We start from the raw sequence: 22,324 nt of genomic DNA, 5'->3' as shown, positions 1-22,324 counted from the left end.
TTTCTTTTTTCCTGAAAATAATTAATACCAAAATTAGCATTTCTATTTTCTTTTGTTTGATTTTGTAATAATTTTTGGTGCAGAAAAAAAATGACAAAGTACAGTGACAAGCTCTCGAATGTAGAAAGGGGGCCAAAAGAGGCGACGTAGATTCTCTCCAAATCTTACTATCTAGAGTCTAATGAGCAGGTAATTCGGACCATTCAAATTGAGGACGGCCCTTATTCACTTATTTTGTTGGCCCATCTCACAAAAACCAAGGGTTCGGATATTTTTTTTTTTCTCTCTTGAATTCTAGTCCTTAAGCTCTGAATTGAGAAGTCCAAAGATGATTAAATTTCAAAAGAGGGAATGGGTGTGGACTAAAAGCTGCAAAAATATGTTAACATAAAATAATTGTTTTGGTACCACTAGAAATAGTTGAACCCAAAATTTAATGTAATCTTATTACGTGCTTTAACTTCTGCCTAAATTTGGAAAAAAATTGGTGTGACGTTTGTATCGATACAAATATATTATTTGATATATGAGCAATAATGTTTTATAAAGAAACAGTTTCAAACGGGTCCTAAGTTCCTAACACATCATGAGATTTTAATTTACTTCTATAGATCATTTATTGTGAACAAATTTACCTTTGTGGTTAATTAATTAAAAAATTAAAGAGATAATTAGATGTAAGACCGTTTACGTACTCAATTATTAGGTTTAATCCTGTAGATTTTTTTTATTAATTGAGGTCCACTGACTTTTGTTCCAACTAAGCAACTTTCTTTTTGCGACGACGAGTCATCCTATTTTTAAACTTGTACGTTTCAATACTTATTAAACCTACAACAATTGCTCGTTCACTAAGAATTCAAATTGGTTTGCTGTGCTGCCTGACAACCGAACCGATTCCTAAACGAAATTTTATATGCATTCTGTTCTCCGCAGACATCAAAGGCCCCATTGCGTCCGTCTAATAACCCCTAGAAGCCTTCTGGATTCAATCTATGCTGAGCCAATTTCAACGGCTTCAATCTAAACCGAGAGTGTCACTGTCGAAGATGTTAGCGAACACTAGATATCTGTATCCTTTGACGCAAAAGGTGATGGCAAGGACTCAGAAGCTTTGTCTGCAGTGACAAATCTGAATTGATATTCCAAAACCATTTGCTTACTTATCCTGTTCCCTCTCGACTGGTTTGCTGAGTCGGGGCCAACTTCTACAACGTTTTTCTGCCACAACGGGTTTACATGCTTGCAAGTGTTAGATCATACTGTGCATTTTATCAGGTACAAATCAAGACATTCCCCTCTCCGAAGTCGGAATCTTGTCATTATGTTCATGGAGGGATGGTCCTAAAATCTCATCTGTTTTCAGTATTCGTATTGCAGGAGGAGAACATGTCACCCCATGAAATAGAGGCTGCAACCCACATCGGCTCAAGGCATCCTGACCGGCCTATCAAACCAATGCGGAAAACTAGTAACTAGGTTTCCAATATTCCAGATCTGTTAGCTGCTGCCTTTTTAAACCATATGATTGCGCTGTCTCATACCTTATGCTTCCTTGTTGTGCAAGAAAGTTAAACCGGCTAATACGAAATTATTGATTAGTTAACGATGATTTGCTATATATGTTGTATCTACTAATGCAATTTGCATTTCGAACTAAATAGTAAATTATATATTTTTATATGAATAATTGCTTAGAGTTTCGCTTCCTTAACAAGTAGAGGCATCCTTTCTCTAACGCTTTCCTTCTTCAAACTACCTCCCTCTCTTCGACCTTTTCTCGAACCCCTTCGTGCCAATTTCTTCAATTCAGTACAAAATTCTGTGATTTGATTCAAGATTTCGCGCCCGCCAAGCAAATTACTCGCGGAGAATGTAGTCTTTAGCCGCGGCTTCCTCCCATTTTTTGATGAATCTTGAAATGACGACTCATCAACTTGTTTCTTCTTCTCACTGCTTGGATTCACTGCAGCTTTCTTTGATTTGGTTTTGCAACGCGGAATCGAAGCTGGGATATTGGGATTCTTGTTCTCACTTTCTTCATGGACATTGCTAAAAGAATTCGAATTTTCGTTCTTCATATTTGGTAAATTTGTCCGTTTTGCTTTCATATCCCTGGTAAGAGAGATATAGAAATACAACACTTGACATTGGCAACAGTAAAAGAAAGCGTAACGCCGGTCGCCACATTTGTAAACGAATGTTAATTACTGAATTTATCTCATGTGATGTTGGTTCAATATCACTCTAATTTCTTCCCTAAAACTTTCTCAGAAACCAAACAGATCTGATGAGTAAGTGATTATACCTTCGATTCCTTTCCCTAAAAGGAAGGATTTCAGAAATGGTTAAAGATCTCATAAGCTTCACCTGGATGAAAAAAATATTGGACCAATTAGCAAACTTTTCACAAGTCGATTATTACATAAACATCCCAATTAAGACTTTATTTGTTGCTGTATCAGTGAAAAGGAAATTCTTATCAGTTACAACCTTCAGATTACGTGCCGGTTTAACAAAATCTTCAGCAGCCTTCGAATGCTTGCAATCTGCAACTCACAAGGTGAACATTGGTTCATGAAACAGACAACATCGAGTGTCAATTTTTTTTTGTCACACTTAGAAACTAAACAGATTTTTGAGAAATTGGGTCCTACCAGGAGTGCAGAACCAGTCTTGATCATCATCCATGAGCTCATCTGGGGAAGAGAGGTCGACCCACTTAGGCGCTTCGAAGTTCTCGTAAGTTTCATCTTCGACGAACACGGATTCTATGCTGCTCCAGTCAATGTTCTCCGGTTCCATTTTCTCTTGAGGATCCTACAAAAAATTTAAAGAATAAGAAAGAAAGAATGATTAGAAATGGATTATGCTAAGAACGAATCGAACAGGGTTTGCAAGGAGAAATGTAAAATTAAAGAAAATTGAGTAAAATTTTGATCGGATTCTGAGAAATTCTGTGGAGATTTGTGAACGGAAGGGTGAAAAAGTAAGAGACTGAGGCAGGGGAAAAGCAGTAGGGGTTTAAGGAGCTACAGGGATTTGTAACGCCAGAAAACAAAGGTAGCAATTAGATTTTTAAATCGTTTTTCGACCGTTGGAGGTGCGACTTTTTTTTTCTTCCGCTCCTTTTGGACTTTTCTTTTTGGATTATCATTCTTGTGATAACTTTTAACATGGGCCGGCCCATCAGTCAGATATCTCCACTTCTGGAATTAGTCGGTCTGGCCCATTAAAACCGGGTTAGGCTATTCTGATCCAAACTAGGATCAACTAAGAGTTAGATTGCAACTTGAACATTTAACAGTTAAAAGGGAGATATTTTCACACACATTTTTTAGCTTCTCACATTCTTATTCTATTTCTAACCGTTAGATTGAATAGATTACACAAAAATAGAGGACAAGATTAAATAGGGGTTCGTCAAAAATTAAAAAATATGTGTGTTAATCATTTCCCACTTTAAAATTGATGCTATAAGGGTTAGGATTCGAATGAATTGTTTTGGTCTTTTAACATTTGGACCTACTCGCTACTTAGTTCTAGAGTTTAGTGGTATTTCTCTTCACTTGTAAGTAAGAAACCTTACGTTCGATTATCGCCAAAAGCGAATTTGAACCACACTATTGCTAGCCCATTTTGAGGCTTAACCCACTCTCCCACCCCTTACTGTAGATAATATTGTTTGTTAAAAAAAAACATATAGACCTACTCTTAATTAAATGTTATTACAACGAAGCCTCTTTTACTGCATTTAGGCCACGTTTGTTGATGAAAAATTGTTTCACTTTAAAGTTAAGCAATAAAAAAATTAATCAATAAAAAGTGTGTTAATAATTAAGAATCTTGTATATTTTTAAAAGTTATGGTTGCGGACAACAACTTTTAAAAGCAGCAAGTATGTTGCTTATGAAAACTACTTTTAATAAAAAGGAAAACTAATGAAAATGGCTTGAAAACTTTGAGTTTTAACGATAAGGACAAAATAAAGGGTAAAGTGAATAGTACCATAATTGACTTTTTAGTGTAAAAATGTAGTTTTTCGTTAAAGTGAACAGTACATCGAGCTTTTCGTTAAAATTCCCTTTATAAAAAGAGAGCTGAACCCTAATGAATATTTTTATTTTTTTAAATACCTACATTAGTTCAAAAAAAAAGAGACATTGTTTATCCTTATACGCACACATTTTTTTCCTTATAAGTGAACGCCACCACCTACCCCTACAACCACCATCATTACACCACCATTGCCATGACACCACCAATGTTGCCATTGCCGCCACCATAACTGCCTCTGCCACCACTGCCCCTACTAACATCTATACTCCCACCATTAGTAAATTATATATTTTTATATGAATAATTGCTTAGAGTTTCGCTTCTTTAACAAACAGAGGCATCCTCTCTCTAATGCTTTTCTTCTTCAAACTACCTCCCTCTTTTCCACCTTTTCTCAAACCCCTTCGTGCCAATTTCTTCAATTCGGTACAAAATTATGTGATTTGATTTAAGATTTCGCGTCAGCCAAGCAAATTACTCGTGGAGAATGTAGTTTTTAGTTGCGGCTTCTTGCCATTTTTTTATGAATCTTGAAATGACGACTCATCAACTTGTTTCTTCTTCTCATTGCTTGGATTCACTACAGCTTTCTTTGATTTGGTTTTGCAACGCGGAATCGAAGCTGGGATATTGGGATTCTTGTTCTCACTTTCTTCATGGACATTGCTAAAAGAATTCGACCAAACCCAACCCGTTACTGTTTTTTTTTTTTTTTTTTTGGGTTTTTTTTTACACATTTCATCCAAATCAATGCAAAAAAGCAGCATCCTTATGCAAAAAAGCAGCATAGGATGCAATGCAAGTCATGAGCCAACATGGAATGGCATATTACATATACAGCCAACAGACTTCAAAGATTTCAAACAGGAAAAATGACAACCTTTTTTCCTCTCTTTTTCTGTGTGGGCCAAAACCTCAAGCAATTTCCATTTTTTTCTTCATTTTTCATTTTTTTTTTCCATTTTTTCCCTTCCCTTTTCTTCTTGCTTTTTTAGCTTTATGCAAACGAAACTTCATCAAACGTAAAACAAAACAAACCAATTCAACTCGGGGACTAGGGTTGGCAAGGAATTAACAGTGATTAAGGGCAGTAAAGGTTCTGGTGGGTGTGGTAGCGATTTAGGTTGTGGGTCAGGTACGGGTCACTGCGAGGGCGTGTGGAGGTTGATTAGGTGGCTTGGCGGCATGGATGGATTCAGACGGCAAATGTGTTGGGTTTTTGGTTGCAGCGACAACATGCAGATGGGAATCTAGTTTCTAGTTAATGGTCTAGTGCGAGATGGTGGTGGTGCACATCAGGTTTGGTATGGTCGAGAGCAGTGGGCAAACAGGATCTTGGGTCTGGATGTGGACAACGGCAGCTAGTTCATGTGGATTCCGGCAAGAGGCAAGGTGATTCAAGCAAAGTGTTGTAGGCTACTAGCAACTAGCGAGAGAGCTAGGAACCTGAGGGTTTTGAAAACTATTGAAATTACACAAAATTCCTTACTAACAGGTGGTTAACGGGTTTCGTGGGTTCACCATAACTGACCCGTTATTTAACGGGTGATTAACGGATTGACCCGTTAACCACCCAACCCGTTTATCACCCACCTGAATACTAATTTTAACGGGTTGGGTCAGGTCGGGTTAAAGGGTTGGGTTGAAAATGCCAGGCCTAGACGTGGCGCCTATGTGGACAATGATTGGGCACCACGTGTCATTAAGGGGTCCACGTGGAATTTTTTTTTAGAAGGGGTTCAAAAAAATTTTCAAAATTTCAAAAAAAAAAAAAAAAACCTTGTCTTCTACCTCCCCCAACCCCCCGCACCCTCTCCATCTCTTATCCCCCCGCACCCTCTGCAACCCTCACCTATCCTCCATCCATTCTCTCCTATGCAACCCTCATCTCCTCTGATCCATAGCCTGCCTTAGCTTCCCCTAAATTGTAAAACGTATGCAGCCCAGTCCCCACATCGGCCTAGTTCAAACCCTTCATCATTCTCTCCTCCGTACGCAACTTGTCTTCTGTCTCTTTGACCCACTCGAGTTCGGAATTGACCACATCAATGTCGGCGAGGTCATATTCGTTATAGAGAGCTATGATCTCGCAATGGAGCTGAACGGCCTTAGTGAGATCAAGGCGCTCTTGATTGTCGGAGGCGAGGGTTCTGAGCTTACTGGAAAGGCGGATGGCTCTGATAGAGCGGTGGAGAAGATCAGAGAAGGCATAGAGATTTTGGAGCTGATGGAGTGGTGGAGAAGATCCAGGCGCTAGCTAGATTTGACATCAAGGTCACCGTCGACATCCCCAACGAGATCCTCTCCTTCGCCGCCAAGTCTCAGTTTTTCGCTACCAACTAGGTCTAGTGAAACATCGTCGCTTACCACCCCAACACCTAGATTGAAGCTTTCGGCGTCATCAATGAGGTTTTCGTTGACACCCACAACACCACCAAGTTCCTCATCCGCCGAGTATTGACCGGCGGGTTCTCTCCTCCGTACGTAACTTGTCTTCTATCTTTTTGACCCACTTGAGTTCGGAATTGACCACATCAATACTGGCGAGGTCGTATTCGTTGTAGAGAGCTATGATCTCACAATGGAGCTGAGCGGCCTTGGTGAGATCAAGGCGCTTGGGATCATCGGAGACGAGAGATCTGAGCTTATTGGAAAGGCGGAAGGCTTTGATGGAGTGGTGGAAAAGATCAGATGAGGCATAGAGATTTTAGAGCTAATGGAATGGTGGAGAAGATCCGGGCCCTAGCTGGATTCGACATCAAGGTCACTGCCAACATCCCCAACAAGATCCTATCATCCGCCGCCAAGTGTCAGTCTTTTGCTACCAACTAGGTCCAGTGAAACGTCATCGCTTACCACTCTAACACCTAGATTGAAGCTATCGGCGTCATCAATGAGGTTTTCGTTGACACCCACAACACCACCAAGTTCCTCATCCACCGGGTATTAACCGGCGAGGGAACCCCCTTGAGGCCCAAAGCATATTTGGTGCGGTTTTGTCACATCCCGGCCCAGGGCGGATCATTTCCTGGGCCTGCTCCACCACCGTAGCACGATATTGTCCGTTTTGGGCCTCGATCACACCCTCACGGTTTTGTTTCTAGGAACCTAGAAGCAACTTTCCAGTGGGTCACCCATCATAGGAGTGTTCTGGCCTCCTTCTCGCTTAACTTCGGAGTTCCGACGGAACCCGAAGCCAGTGAGCTCCTAAAAGGCCTCATGCTAGGTAGGAATGAGAATATACATATAAGGATCACTCCCTAGGCGATGTGGGATGTTACAGGTTTGCAGAGGTGAAAATGGATGGTCTTACGTGTTGCAAAGATAATGGAGGGATAAGGGGGAATGAGGAGAGAATAGAGGGTGGTGCAGGTTGTAGAAGAGAGAATGGATGGAAGGGGTGCGAGTTGCAGAAGAGAGAAGGGAGGGAAAGAGTGTGGGGGGTTGGGTTTTTTTTTTTTGAACCCCTTCTCAAAAAAAAAAAAAAATTCCACGTGGACCCCTTAATGACATGTGACGCTCGATCATTGTCCACATAGGTGCCACGTCATTAGTTAATGACAGACTTAAGAGTTTGACTAACAGATGTATGAGACTGTCCCAAAATTAACACTTTAGATATGACTCTGGGATGAAAAAAAACTTGATGTACTAAATGTTGAAAACCACGAAACATGAATGTAGTAAATTGAGATTTACCCTGTATTTAACATGTTGTAAAGACATAATTTTGTTATGACACAACTTAATGCATTGTACAATTTTTATAAATTATCGTATTGTTTGTCAAAAAATTAATTGCACGAGCATCTCCCAACCAGTCAAAGAGCCAACAAGATTCTCTCCAGATCCTATTGATCTGTAAATCATGTTTGTTCATCGAACATCGTGCAGTCAGCTTTTATCAGATATTGTTTGTGTTTAATTTTAAATAAAAATATTTAAAATGATTTTTGATCTCACGATGTACGATGAACGAATATAATTCACAAATTCTCATAATCTTCGTAAAGATAATCAGTCAAGAATCGGAATTCGTCAAAGAAAGTGTGAAAGGATTAGAGCGTTGGGATTTGTGCTAGTAATTGTGACAGGTGACTGAAACTTTACTCTACGTGCAATTAGGCAAAAAATAGTTGGGCAGCACCAGCCAATAGGACAGACAGCGAAGAAATGCACCAATTTTGTGTTCCATCTCGTAAAAATTATTTAATAAAACAGTTGAAAGTTGAAAGTAAGGTCAGAGACGAATAAATATTTAATGTAATTATTACAACACTATCTAATCATTGAGGCAACACATGCTGTGCACGTGACTTTCCAAGTCCTGCACTGCAGTCTGCAGTTGAAGTCTAGAACATGAATTCTCTTGATATTTTCAGATTGACATAATTAATTTTGTCTTCAAGATGCTCTTCATCAGTCGGTTTAGCTGCATTTAGTCTTTATTTAATTGAAGGCCATTTCAAGTTGATTTACACTAATGCGTGAATTATATGTTAGTAGTGAATTTTATACTAATTTATGAAATTGCTGTTTGAATTATCTCAAATTTGTCATATTATGACTTGCTGCGAGTGAATTAACGCCTCATTTTAAATATCCTATTGTTCACTTCAAAAAATATATCCTGTCGTTTAGAGAAAAAAAAATTATCTGCAAAATCAAAGGGCAATGGGTTATGTTCTCATATTAAACAAATAGCAACCATGTTACCAAATAGTTTTTAAACAGAAAGTAAACATCATCAATCTTGAAATTAAAAAGCTGATGTTTAAGATAAGTAATGGTAATTATTTTTTTGTTCATCAGATTTCTACTTTATTATGTTTAAGATAAGATCGATCGGAAACCAAATTGTTAAATCACTTTCATTTTACTAGAGAAGTGTTTGAACTCTTTATTCTCTTGAAAACAAAAAAAACACTAGAATCTAAAACAAGAATTCGGCTATTAATAATGCGTGTGCGACTCTCTGTCATTGATTCGACGTAAACAAAGCTTACATGCACTAACTACTGAATCACTTACAAAAAAACACTTTATATGCATCAACATATGTCATAAAACAATCACTCTCGGACGTCGACAAGTAAACCAAGCACCTCTCTTACGAATTAATATCCCTAACACTATTTCGGAGTTCAACTTATTTGGTGACAAGGCAAATAGATGTGGGCCATTGGACCCACCATCCCCATCAACATTAAGATTGAAGCCGACGTGAACCAACCGTGTGATGCCGACAAGAGGATGCGGTTTGTGATCAGGCCAAGGAAAGGAAGTCAGCAAAATTAATTAATATTTACAGTTTTCTGTCGAATCCAGAAAAACCCATTTCTCACACAATGTCCCCATTCCCTTGAATTGTAAATCATCAACGGCTCTCTCTCTCTCTCTGTCTCTCTCTCGCTCTCGCTCGCGCATTTTCACAAACACGTTGCGCGGTCACAGCCAGTGCCTGAGTTCGTTCCAGAGATACTGCCGCGTAGGCTCGCTCGCGCGTCCAATTCGTTTGAAGTCCTGATTTAATTCAACTTTGATTTGAAAATTTTCGTTTCGTTTGCTCTGGGGCACTTGGAAGTTTTGAAATTTGTGGAGAAATCGATTCGTTTCTCTCTGTGGGGTTTTGGGCGCCATGGCGATTGCAGCTGCAGCAGTCATCGTTCCACTGGGCCTGCTCTTCTTTGTATCAGGCCTCGTAGTCAATCTCATTCAGGTGCACCTGGCCTCTTTCCATTCATGGGTTCTGGATTTTATTTGCTTATTGCCTAGATTTGGTTTTGTTTTAGCTCAGTTTTGTGTCTTCTGCCATCGATTTCTTCAATTTCTGCGTGAATTCCACGAGGGTTTTGCTTCTTTTCGTTTAAGTTTCATGGGTTTGTTGTTTCTCAAGTAGGTTGTTTGGGTAGGGTATGCCTATATGCTTGCCTGTGAACATAGGTTTTCTTTCGACTTTGTACTGTGACCTGCAAGCTTCGTTTGTTTGTGGAGAACGTTTCGGAAAAGAAACGAAGCTTTCAAACGTTTATGTTAATCTTACATGCTACCAAACCCATTGAGCTCATTTCGTTTACTCAGAAACTGAGTTCCAAATTGAGATTTTGGAGTTTACTTTTGTTATCTCTTTCTGTTCTATTAGCACATCAATTGTACGTGTACATTTGTGCACGTGTGTGTGTGTCCATTCTTTTAGTCGATTTAGCCTAATTGGTCTGTTGTTTCAGGCGATTTGCTTCATTCTTATTCGGCCGCTGTCTAAGAATACATACAGAAAGATCAACAGAGTGGTGGCAGAATTGTTGTGGCTCGAACTCGTGTGGCTCATTGATTGGTGGGCGGGTGTCAAGGTACTAGTTATATCCCCCATATCTTGTGATTGTGAATATTTTGATTTCTCTAACTTCCTTAAATGCAGTTGATTTATTGTACGCTGAGCACTTTTAGGTGTATTCCCACTTAATATGCCAGCTTCTAACTATGTATTTTTTCAACCAAATATTTTTCCCTACAACCCTTATGGACCAATGGTCAAAGTTATTGCTGGGTTTTGAAAGATTCACGGCAATTATTGTTACCACAAGAAAGACTAGAAGGTGTAATTCTGAAGGAGAAAAGTAAAACATGTTATCAAATTTTCTTCTGATAAGCTTGTATTATAAACCCCTGAAATGCGTAGCAATTGCTAAAGGAAGGCTTAGTACTTTAAATCATAGTAATAAAGTGAAGGACAATGCTTATGACCTGGTGTAATATTTACTTTTAAGTGTCTTGAGATGAAAATTTGAGTCATGATTAGTTAACCCTTTTTGTTGCAGATCCAAGTGTACACAGACCCTGAAACCTTTCGTTTAATGGGTAAGGATTAAACCTTCTCTTTTGTTTGAAGTTTCTTTGTCATTAGGACTATGTATGTATTGCTCTTTTCAAAATTATGTAGGATAACTTATTTAAATGCATGTTTTCTATTTTCTAGGTAAAGAACATGCACTTGTCATATGCAATCATAGAAGTGATATTGATTGGCTTGTTGGATGGGTCCTGGCTCAGGTACAAAGTTTATATATCATGCTTTAATCAGATGCATGCACAAATACATTTAACCAGACAAATAATGTTTATATTTATAAAAAATAATGCCCATACTTATTTAGTTTTTGGCTTTTTGAATTACATATACTCATAGAGGCACACAAAAGTTACATTGAAGACTTATTCACATGTACTTGTAAAAGAGGACCACTGTTTCAATTTAGACTTTTGGTTCCATATGGATTTATATTCTCTTTATACTGATGTTTTAAATGAAATTTACTTGTGCAGCGGTCAGGTTGCCTTGGCAGCACCTTAGCTGTAATGAAGAAATCATCAAAGTTCCTTCCGGTATGTTCCACCCTAAGATGCCTTGTCAGTATGTGTAGATGAAGCTATAAGGCACCAGCTGTTAAGTTCATAATATGTGTGTACGTGTACGTGCATCCACATATGCGGGAATATTCTCTTGTCAGAAACTATGGCAATACATTATTGATAGAATGTGAATCAGGACCATTGATTACGTTGATTCTTGCTTGAATGTTTGGCCTAGATCGTAGTTTGCCAACAGAAACATCTTATATTGACTTGCCACTTTGTCTTGACAATAGAATATTCCATATATACAAGGCCCTTGCGTGGAGGAATGCAAAAAGTTGGTTCCCTTGGGGGCCCACTCTGTATGTAGTTCAGTATCTGAACTTTCTATCTTCTATACAATCCATTTAAGAATCATCCTGTAGATCATTGAATGTACAGAAATGGCTGGGGAAACTTAACCTAAGCATTGATCATTAAGGCATCTAATCATGATCAAATAAATAAACCAACACAATGTTTCTGGTAAACCCCAATTGATTGTAAATGATAATCAAGTGGTTAGGTGGTTTTCGATTTGGCTGATTTGACAAAGATGATTTTTGAATGGAGACTAAAAACAACAAATGGTTCAGATTCTGGAGCAGCAGCCGCAAGAAAATTGGAGGGCCTTGTATATATACATATCTTTAATCAAATGAGAGTAATTTAGAACCTTAACAGCTTAGTTAAGATTTAAAAATTTAGAGTTTGCGAGTCTGTTAAGGCCATTAGTTATTACTAGTTGAGAGTATAAAAGGTCGTACCCAGTGCACAAGGCTCCCGCTTTACGTAGGGTCTGGGAGAGGTGAATGTCGGCTAGCCTTACCTCCATTTATGGAGAGGCTGCTCCCAAGTCTCCAACCCGAGACCTACCGCTCATGGGCGAAGGCACTTGCCATCGCACCAAGTGCGACCTCTTACTAGTTGGGAGTATCAATATTTAATTTCAGATCCTATTGTAATATTACAGATTTTTTATTTTTATTGTTCTTATTTGATTTAATCCATATTATTCATGAATTCATTGGTGATTTTGGTTTTTCCGCAAACATTATCTTGTGGCCCCATCATACTTAAGCATTACCATTTACCTTGTTCTTGAGGGTTTACTCCTTGTCACCAAATGGAATGCCTTTATACATGCAGGTCATAGGGTGGTCAATGTGGTTTTCTGAGTATCTCTTTTTGGAAAGAAGCTGGGCCAAAGATGAAAACACTTTAAAGGTATGGGTGCATATGTTGTATTTGTACAAACATTATACTCTATATGCACAATATATACAGGCACGCATTAATTTTAACTATAGACTTTTCCTTCTCATGAATCTGTAATGGAGCATCTCTTGTCATACTCTTCTTCAATTTGATAAGAAATCTGGACATAGATATCCAAAATATGTTCATGTATAGAAGTGAGGTTTTGTTGCCAAGCTAAAGAATCAGCAGGTTTTTAATGGTTGCGTAAGTAGTTTGATGGAATTTTTCCACCAAACGCTCATTGAATTCTTTATTCGAGCCTCTAATAAAAAGAGTTTTCACATTTCTTCCAAGAGAGGCTACCAAAAAAAATTCTCGTAGTCATGTAATCAAGGAATGCTTCTGGTTGTTGTCTCTGTAGGGATCAGTAACTTTCAATTCTCAAACATCTCCCCGAAAAGTATAGGTTTTTTCCTTGGGGCTGAAGATGACAATCGTGTTTCCATTTTTCCTCAATAGCTATTTTCCAATTTCTAGTGAACTAATTCTTTATTCTTTTTCAAACAACTCAGTGAGTGTCTACTCATTCTTCCTTAACTCTAGATGAAAGTTGTGCACCTGTAACCATTTTACTTGAAGAAACAAGAGAGATTGGAAGAAATAGGTAGAAGGTGAGCAGTTGCCTATAGTTATTGTGGATATAGATGGTAGAAACTCTGTTAATTAGAAGATGTTTAGATAAAAGAAGATTTGGAGTTGCTATTTCTCCAAGGTACGATGGGGAATAGTATATAATAGGATGGTGGGTGTGACTGAGCAGCATGGGGTTGTCAGAAGGATGCTTTGTGGATGTGCTGTTTAGTCCCTCTGGTGGTGGGTGTGGTTAGAGAGGAACAAGATAATTTTTGCGAGGAGGAAGGGTGCAATCTAGGATAGAATTAGACTACTTGCTTCTCTCTGGGCTTCTTCTGTCAAAGTGTTTAAGAATATTCCTTTTAGTACAATCTGGGATTAGCTACTTGCAACTAAAAGGAATAATCCCAAATAAAGCAGAATTTTCAATAACAGGTTCATTAGAACCTTGCTGTCGCTACTGCACAACATACCTTTAGTACAGCCCAGAATCCATACTACCCGTTGCCCAACTTTAAATAATCTTATCTGGACTCTAGAGTGACAACAAAGAAAACTAATGAAAGAAACAAAATTCTGGAAAAAATTGAGCTCCTTTTATTAGTCAAACTACCCTAATACCCTAATCATGATGGTAAATCAGAATAAAGCTCTTAAGAGTTTGTAAATAAGCTTGAACAAAGATATCCCACTTTATAAAAACAGCAAGATTTTATTGTGGTGAGTTGGTGAATGAGGTGGTGTTGAAAATCCCGCACACTAGACCTTGTTCTTAAATGTAACCAATGGCAATAGACTAAACTAGCAAATATTAGAAAACTTAGAAACACACAAGAATTATACTAGTTCGGCAGAACTTTTGCCTACGTCCACTTGTGATTTCACTAGGTAGAGAAATCACTGCTCCTTTGATTAATAATAGAGATTACAGAACTTTTGCAAACCCTAGAACTAATCTCAAAACTCTTGGCTGTCTGGCTGTTTTCTCTCTCTTAAAAATCAGCCTTGCCGCACCCTATTTATAGACATAGGGTTGGCTTACATGTCCCAAAGCTGATTGAATTCCTATTTCTAAGTGGATTAGGAAATTACACTTATCCAAATCCAAATAGACTTCTAGAAATCCAAACCTAAATTGAATAAGGAAACTGAAATTCTTTCCTAATCCCTCTAGGACAAGAATCGGTATACCTCTAGGTCTCCTAAAACAATCCTAAACCAACTAGACTAGGACATATTCGACGAGCCAAAATCCTAACAATCTCCACCTTGGTGAGTCAAACCAAGTCTTGATCGTTGCACCCTAGAGTATCTTTGAACCTTCTTGAAGCAGCTCTGGAAATCTTCAAGAGTCTTCACCTTGGCAATCTTCTTCTTACCTCATTGCACCTTAAGTGAGGAGGTGCTTCTCCTTAATCAATCAAAGAGATTGATCAAGTTCAAGCAATGCTTGAACTTCTTGGCTGACACTATCTTTGTAAGGAAATATGCGGCATTGTCATCCGTACGAATCTTTTCAATACAAATTTCCTTAGACTCCACCCAATCTCTGATCTGTGTTACCTCGCTTTAATGTGCTTTGATCTTCCAGAAAAAACCTGATTCTTTGCCAAGTGAATGGCACTTTGACTATCACACTTCAACTTCACACAATCTTGAGTGATTCCCATTTGACTTACCAAGCCACTAAGGCAAATTGCTTCCTTTCCAGCTTTGGCCAAAGCAATATATTCTGCCTCTGTGGTCGACAAAGCTGTAATTGGTTGCAGTAGTGCCCTCCAACTGATTGGTCTTCCTGTGCATGTAAACACATAACCAGAAGTTGACCTTCTCTTGTCCAAGTCCCCTGCATAATCTGCATCCACATATCCTAACACCCCTGCACTTTCCTTTTGCCTCTCAAACATAATCCTTTGTCGCCAAGAACCCTTCAAATAACGTAAAATCCACTTTACTGCATCCCAATGTTGCTTTCCTGGATTTGCCATGTATCTGGAAACGACACTGATTGCTTGAGCTATGTCGGGACGTGTGCATACCATTGCATATATGAGGCAGCCCACTGCATTAGCATAAGGCACATTCTTCATTACTTGTTGCTCTTCCTCGGACGTAGGACACTGTTGCCCACTTAACCTGAAGTGAGCTGCCAAAGGAGTCGAAACTACCTTTGCTTCTTGCATGTTGAACTTCTCAAGAAGCTTCTAAATATACTTGGCTTGTGATATCCAGATCCTTCCAGCGGTCCTATCTCTCTGAATTTCCATGCCAAGGATCTTTTGTGCAGCACCTAGTTCCTTCATATCAAACTCCTTGCTTAACATCTTTTTCAAGTCTTGAATTCTAGACTTGTCTTGACAAGCAATTAGCATGTCATCCACATATAGCAATATCAATATGATCATCCCATCTTGGAACACATGATAATACACGCAACAGTCATATAAACATCTTCTAAAATTGATTTTCAGCATGAATGAATCAAACTTCTTGTACCACTGTCTTAGAGACTGGTTGAGGCCATACAGGGACTTCCTTAGCTGACATACTAGGTTCTCTTTCTCATATTCAACAAACCCTTCTGGTTGAGCCATGAAAATCGTCTCCTCTAGATCTCCATGAAGAAATGTTGTCTTCACATCTATCTGCTCAATCTCCATGTCATGTTGAGCTGCCATAGCTAAAAGCAATCTGATAGAAGTATGCTTGACTACAAGTGAAAAGATCTCATCATAATCCACCCCTTCCTTTTGCGAGTACCCCTTAGCCATGAGCCTTGCTTTGAATCTCACGGCATCTTGTTCATGTAGTCCTTCCTTTTTCCTAAATACCCACTTGCATCCAACTAGCTTTCTGTCTTTGGGCTTAGGAACCAACTCCCAAACAAAGTTCTTGTAAAGAGACTCCATTTCTTCTGTCATAGCACTTATCCAACTATCTCGCTCATCACTAGCTATAGCTTCTCGATAAGTAGTCGGATCTCCTTGACTAATGTTAAGAGCATAATTAACTTCGTCTTGGTCAAACCCAAATTTGTCAGGCTTCTTCTTGTTCCGATTAGGTTTGTGTAGTGCTATGCATCTTTGGAATGCAGGTGGATTGTTGGTTGGAATTCGAACCCTTTGGGATGTCTGGCGGATTGGAGTGCCTTCGATCTGCCCTGTTTCTTGCTCCACCTGATTCCTAACTGGTGAACGATGCTGATGCTCTTCTTATTCCTCAAAACCATCAGATTCGGCCTCTTGCTCAATTTGCTCCACCTGAGCTTCTTCTTCATCTAAACTGATTAATGGAATCTTTGTTGCTTCAATTTCAGCATCGTCCGTCTTCTCCCTACTGCACTCGACTTTATTAAGAGGCATGGTTGTCTCATCAAAGACATCTCGATTGACAACCTTTTTCTTGTTGAAATCCCAAAGCTTGAAACCCTCAACTCCTTTATCAAAACCTAAGAATATGCAATGTGCAGACTTCAGTTTGAGCTTGGACCTTTCATCACTTGGAATATGTGCATAAGCACTACAGCCGAACACCCTGAGCTTGGAATAGTCCACCGACTTCTCAAACCATACCTCTTCTGCACTCTTAAAACCGAGAACTGTAGATGGTGACCTGTTAATCAAATAACTTGCATGATTAACAACCTCTGCCCAAAAACTATCAGGCAATCCTGCATGAAATCGCATGCTCCTCTCTCTCTCCATGAGAGTTCGGTTCATCCTCTCAGCAGCTCCATTTTGTTGGGGATTCTTCTTTACTGTGAAGTGCCTTATGATGCCTTCCTGCTTGCAGTAATCGGTGAACTCATTATTTGTATATTCACCTCCATTGTCACTTCTCAGGTACTTGATCTTTCTTCCAGTTTGATTCTCAGTTTCTGTTTTCCATTCCTTGAACTTTGCAAAAACCTCGGATTTCTGCTTCATGAAATAAACCCAAACCTTCCTAGAAAAATCATCCATGAAAGTAACAAAATACCTTGCTCCACCATTTGATTTAGTTGGTGCAGGGCCCCAAACATCTGAGTGAATATAGCTGAGTTGCTCCTTGCTTCGGTTATCTACACTGCTACTTGCGAATGATACCTTTCTTTGCTTTCCGAGAACACAGTATTCACAAAAGTCCAGTTTGCAAGATGACACGCCTTCCAATAGGCCTTGCTTGTGTAATTCTTGCAACGCTTTCTGGCTTATGTGCCCGAGCCTATGATGCCAGAGTTCAGTTTTGTCTTCTACACTCTGATTTATAGAAACAGTTGCTCCCCCGACTATAGTGGTCCCAATTAACTTATACAACTTATTGGGTTGTAGGTCACCCCGCATTACCACTAGCGATCCTTTGGTTACCCTGAGTCTTCCTTTTTTAGACTTGTACTCATAACCGGCCTCATCTAAAGTACCCAAGGAAATCAAATTCTTTCTTAGTCTAGGGACATACCTGACGTTCCCCAAAGCTCGTATCATCCCATCGAACATTCTGATTCGAACGATGCCGATTCCTCTTACAGGACATGAAGAATTGTCCCCCATTAAGACTTCCCCGCTGCTGACTTCTTTGTAAGTATCGAACCATTCCCTTACTGCACACATATGAAAAGTGCATCCGGTATCCAAAATCCAATTGGTGAAAGCCTTGGAGCCTGATGTTACTGAAAGAAGCTCCCTGTCACTCTCATGCTCGGTGACTGCACTAGCTGAACCTGAGCTTCCTTCCATCTTGGCTTTCTTCTCTTTCCAAATCTTGCAATTCCTCTTCCAATGATCGGCTGAACCACATTCGAAGCAACCTTCCTTCTTTTCCTTTTTCTTCTTGGATTTTGACCTACCTCTATTGCTGATTTTCTCTTCCTGTCTTTTCCCGCCCCCTCTCCTTGCCTTTGGCATAAAGGCTTTGAGAGCTTTCAGTTATATCATCCAGTTTAGCATATGACTGAAGAGCTTGAATTACGTCTTCAAGCTTCAGGGACTCTTTTCCAAACATTAGAGTTGTTCGAAAGTGCTTGAAAGACGAAGGTAGAGACCTCAGCAAGATGATAGCCATATCATCATCTTTGTAAGTTTCTTCGACCTTCTGAAGATTAGCTATGCAATTCTGGAACCTGCATACATGATCTTCAATATCACCTCCTTCTTCTAGTCGAAGCCCGAATAGTTCATCCTTTAGAAAAAGTTTATTGGACACGGTTTTGCCCATATAAACATTCTCCAACTTTTTCCATGCTTCCTGGGCAGTCATCTTTTCAGTGATGTGTGACTGAACTGATCTTGTGAGATGGATCTCGATGGAACTCTTGGCCTTCTTGAGAACCTTAGTCCATGCTGCCTCTGTCATGTTTTCCGGCTTCTTACCATCGAGTGCATCATCCAAATCCTGTTGTATCAGTACGTTCTTCATCATCATTTGCCAGTCCGTGAAGTCATCCTTGCCGTCAAAGGGCTTTAATGCAGGTCCTTGATCCGCATTCATCTTCCCTTTTGACATCGTAGAACACCTTGATCCTAGCTCTTGATACCAATTGTTGAAAAACCCGCACACTAGACCTTGTTCTTTAATGTAACCAAAGACAATAGACTAAACTAGCAAATATTAGAAAACTTAGAAACACACAAGAATTATACTGGTTCGGCAGAACTTTTGCCTACGTCCAGTTGTGATTTCTCCAGGTAGAGAAATCACTGCTCCTTTGATTAATAATAGAGATTACAGAACTTTTGCAAACCCTAGAACTAATCTCAAAACTCTTGGCTGTCTGGCTGTTTTCTTTCTCTCTTAAAAATCAGCCTTGCCGCACCCTATTTATAGACATAGGGTTGGCTTACATGTCCCTAGACATAGGGTTGGCTTACATGTCCCTAGACATAGGGTTGGCTTACATGTCCCTAGACATAGGGTTGGCTTACATGTCCCAAAGCTGATTGAATTCCTATTTCTAAGTGGATTAGGAAATTACACTTATCCAAATCCAAACAGACTTCTAGAAATCCAAACCTAAATTGAATAAGGAAACTGAAATTCTTTCCTAATCCCTCTAGGACAAGAATCGGTATACCTCTAGGTCTCCTAAAACAATCCTAAACCAACTAGACTAGGACATATTCGACGAGCCAAAATCCTAACAAGTGGTACTGACAGTGGGTGTGTGGTCATTTCATTGTGTGGGAGATCTTTAATGTTCTTAGGTTGAAAACAGATTTAGGTTGACTGACTAGCTTTCCTCATCTCTTGCTTTTGATGGCTTCTGCTTGGTTGTTTCTTTAATCGGGTGAAGCCCAGGGACACGTTGTCCCCTCTGTTGTATTTCTCTCTTTTCAATGAAGTTTTGTTTCTTGTAAGAAAAAAACTTTACTAATTTCATCTATGTGGTCATGTGATGAAAAAATTACAGTGGGTGAAACTTTCAACTGAATGAACAGACAATTATTGATTTATCGATTTAAGTGCCAGAGTTTTCAACTCTAGGGACTAGATATTGTCACAGATTTAAATTTTAGGGTGTTGCTGAATTTGTTTTGCAATGTATATACATGTTAATGCGTCTACTTTTGGAGTAACCTTGAATCTTGTGGTAACGTATCCTGCAGTTGGGTCTTCAACGGTTGAAGGACTACCCTCAGCCCTTTTGGTTGGCTTTGTTTGTAGAAGGAACTCGTTTTACACAGGCCAAGCTTTTAGCAGCACAAGAATATGCAGCCTCAACTGGGTTGCCTGTTCCTAGAAATGTTTTGATTCCTCGTACTAAGGTAAAATTCTTACTGCATCATCCCATGATAAGGACTCAGCAATAATTATTTTTGTGGAATGCCTTTTCCATTCCTTGCTGGTTAAGAACTCGCCATCAGCAAAAGTACAATGTTTTGGAATCTCCCTTTACGGGACCATTATTCTCTATCACACTGTGGTCTGGCATATCTAATCAATTCCTGTTTCTTTCAGGGTTTTGTCTCTGCAGTAAGTCACATGCGCTCATTTGTTCCAGCCATCTATGATGTAACAGTGGCTATTCCTAAAGCTTCACCTTCACCAACAATGTTAAGACTCTTTCAGGGGCGACCTTCTGTGGTAAGCCTACCATAGTTCAGGTTTTAAAATAGGCTGTTTAAATAATTTTGTATGTATGTTGTAGCAATAGCATGTAGGTTTGGACATTAAATTTATATGTTGTAGCAATCTGGCATTTTTGCGCAAGGCATTTTAAGAAAGATCCGTCCAGATCGTTGTGATGTGATGTGCAATGCAAGTAGTGAAACTGTCTATCATTCTCTTATTCTGTGGTCTTGGGTCACTAGTTGACATGTCATTTCTTCACTGTGTGTTCTAGCTGAGGAAAAAGGGCATAGGAAAGTGTTTTGTGTTATGCAATTTTGGACATTGTTGGTCAATTGGTTCTACCAGAATCTTTGAGGGGTCCTGCTTTTCTAATATATTTCCCGTGGGTAGTAGGAAGTGCTTTATGTCATCGCTGGATGTCAACTACGTAATTTGAAGTTATTCTCCTATCCTGTTATAATGCTAGATTTGCGTACTCCAGTCATTTGATTTTCACTTTGCTTTACTGCTAAAATGATACAAAATGGGAGCAGGGTTGTGCACTGTGCTGCCTTTTTTATATTTGGGTTTATATAAACTTGCTTGATTGCTACTCTCTTGCAGGTGCATGTGCAAATTAAGCGGCATTTAATGAAGGAATTGCCCGAAACCGATGAAGCTGTTGCCCAGTGGTGTAAAGATATCTTTGTGGCAAAGGTGGTTGCTATATTTTATATCTTATGTTGCATGGTCTTGTGTTCCTCGCATTTCTGTCATCATTCAAAAAATAAAAGGAAGAAATGAAGACGATTTTGCATAATATATTCTTGAAATAAATGAAGTTGCTAATCCTGTTTTCCTCTCCAATGATTCATGTACTAATCTTCGCATTCTGTATCTTCTTATTTGCCTGTCGTACACTAGGATGCATTTTTGGATAAACATACAGCAGAGCAAACTTTTGGCGATCAAATATTGCAACCTACTGGTCAGCCACGAAAGTCTCTTTTGGTGGGATACATGCTCTTACAAGCCTTTTTTTTTTATTAGCGTGTATGTTTTTTCCTCTATATTTGTGTTACACGAGGTGTTTAACTTTTATACCGTGCAGGTTGTTGCGTCTTGGTCATGTCTACTTATTTTGGGGGCTCTAAAGTTCCTCTACCGGTCTTCACTTCTATCCTCGTGGAAGGGTATTGGGTTCTCAACATTGGGTTTGAGCATTGTTACCGTCCTTATGCAGTTCTTGATTCGGTTTTCTCAGTCAGAGCGTTCAACCCCAGCCCGAGTGGCTCCAGCCAAGGACAATAGCAAAGGAGAGTCTTCAAGCAACCTAGACAAACAGCAATAGAGTACAGCTCGGCTCCAATGTCTTTTACAACCGGGCAACTTGTGATTCATGTGGCTTGTGTGCTTTCTCACCCCTGCCTTAAGTTAGTGAAGTTCCTTCGCTGTGCCGTGGTGCCCCTTTGATTTTGTAAAACGCGTATTATGTATGCCCATCTCGATTCATTAACGGTTGGTTGATTAGGTCAATTTCTGTATGGACTCCGAAAAATGGCTGTAGCAGCACTTCTAGGTCTAGAAATCCCCTATGAAATTAAACTTCCTTTGATCTTGTTTGTCAATTTTAATGTCAGAAACCCTTCAAAACATCAGCATTTGGGACCATGGTGAAGCTATGGACATTTTTACTTTATAGCTCTTCTGTATAATTTTTCTTTTTATTCATTTATGGTTTAGAGGAAAATTTGGCGTGTTGAAATCTCTTCCCTTTTTTGCATGAAAAATGTGCATAAGAAAACCAAGCAACATCAATACAGGCTAGTTGAACCTCTTCCCTTGATGGTCGGAAAGCTCTTCAATAACAAATTTTAACATGGTATAAAATACCGAACTTGGTCGGAAAATTTAAATAAAAAGTACTCAATTAAAAAAATTAATTAATTAATTCCCAATTTATATCTCCCCCATATAATACACATGCACTTCTTTAGAGAATGTAAATGAGATG

General features: G+C 39.2%; 2 protein-coding genes across 2 annotated transcripts; one reads left to right on the top strand and one right to left on the bottom strand.

Moving 5' to 3' along the window:
* Positions 1–1,649: 1,649 nt before the first annotated feature.
* Positions 1,650–3,057, bottom strand: LOC126593729 (uncharacterized). Its single transcript, XM_050259841.1, has 4 exons — positions 2,658–3,057; positions 2,494–2,549; positions 2,309–2,370; positions 1,650–2,115 (listed from the first exon to the last, which is right to left on the bottom strand). The coding sequence occupies exons 1-4, from the start codon at positions 2,803–2,805 to the stop codon at positions 1,695–1,697; spliced, it is 687 nt and encodes a 228-aa protein (XP_050115798.1). The 5' UTR covers positions 2,806–3,057; the 3' UTR covers positions 1,650–1,694.
* Positions 3,058–9,372: 6,315 nt separating this feature from the next.
* LOC126593107 (1-acyl-sn-glycerol-3-phosphate acyltransferase 2-like) lies at positions 9,373–22,011 on the top strand. Its single transcript, XM_050258991.1, has 11 exons — positions 9,373–9,778; positions 10,287–10,409; positions 10,878–10,917; positions 11,036–11,109; positions 11,383–11,442; positions 12,601–12,678; positions 19,866–20,024; positions 20,218–20,343; positions 20,935–21,027; positions 21,235–21,321; positions 21,422–22,011. The coding sequence occupies exons 1-11, from the start codon at positions 9,698–9,700 to the stop codon at positions 21,659–21,661; spliced, it is 1,161 nt and encodes a 386-aa protein (XP_050114948.1). The 5' UTR covers positions 9,373–9,697; the 3' UTR covers positions 21,662–22,011.
* Positions 22,012–22,324: the final 313 nt, after the last annotated feature.

This window comes from Malus sylvestris, chromosome 12 (genome assembly GCF_916048215.2).
Source record: "Malus sylvestris chromosome 12, drMalSylv7.2, whole genome shotgun sequence".
Classification (NCBI taxonomy): Eukaryota; Viridiplantae; Streptophyta; class Magnoliopsida; order Rosales; family Rosaceae; genus Malus; species Malus sylvestris.
This window is presented reverse-complemented; position numbering and strand designations above follow the sequence as displayed.

Excerpts from the sequence above, each read along its gene's own strand:
- LOC126593729 (XM_050259841.1), bottom strand. The coding sequence starts at position 2,805 with ATGGAACCGGAGAACATTGACTGGAGCAGCATAGAATCCGTGTTCGTC. Across the intron at positions 2,550-2,657 it reads AGACTGGTTCTGCACTCCTG|ATTGCAAGCATTCGAAGGCT; the intron begins GTAGGACCCAAT and ends TGTGAGTTGCAG. Across the intron at positions 2,371-2,493 it reads AACCGGCACGTAATCTGAAG|GTGAAGCTTATGAGATCTTT; the intron begins GTTGTAACTGAT and ends TTTTTCATCCAG.
- LOC126593107 (XM_050258991.1), top strand. The coding sequence starts at position 9,698 with ATGGCGATTGCAGCTGCAGCAGTCATCGTTCCACTGGGCCTGCTCTTC. Across the intron at positions 21,028-21,234 it reads AAGATATCTTTGTGGCAAAG|GATGCATTTTTGGATAAACA; the intron begins GTGGTTGCTATA and ends GTCGTACACTAG. Across the intron at positions 21,322-21,421 it reads AGCCACGAAAGTCTCTTTTG|GTTGTTGCGTCTTGGTCATG; the intron begins GTGGGATACATG and ends TATACCGTGCAG.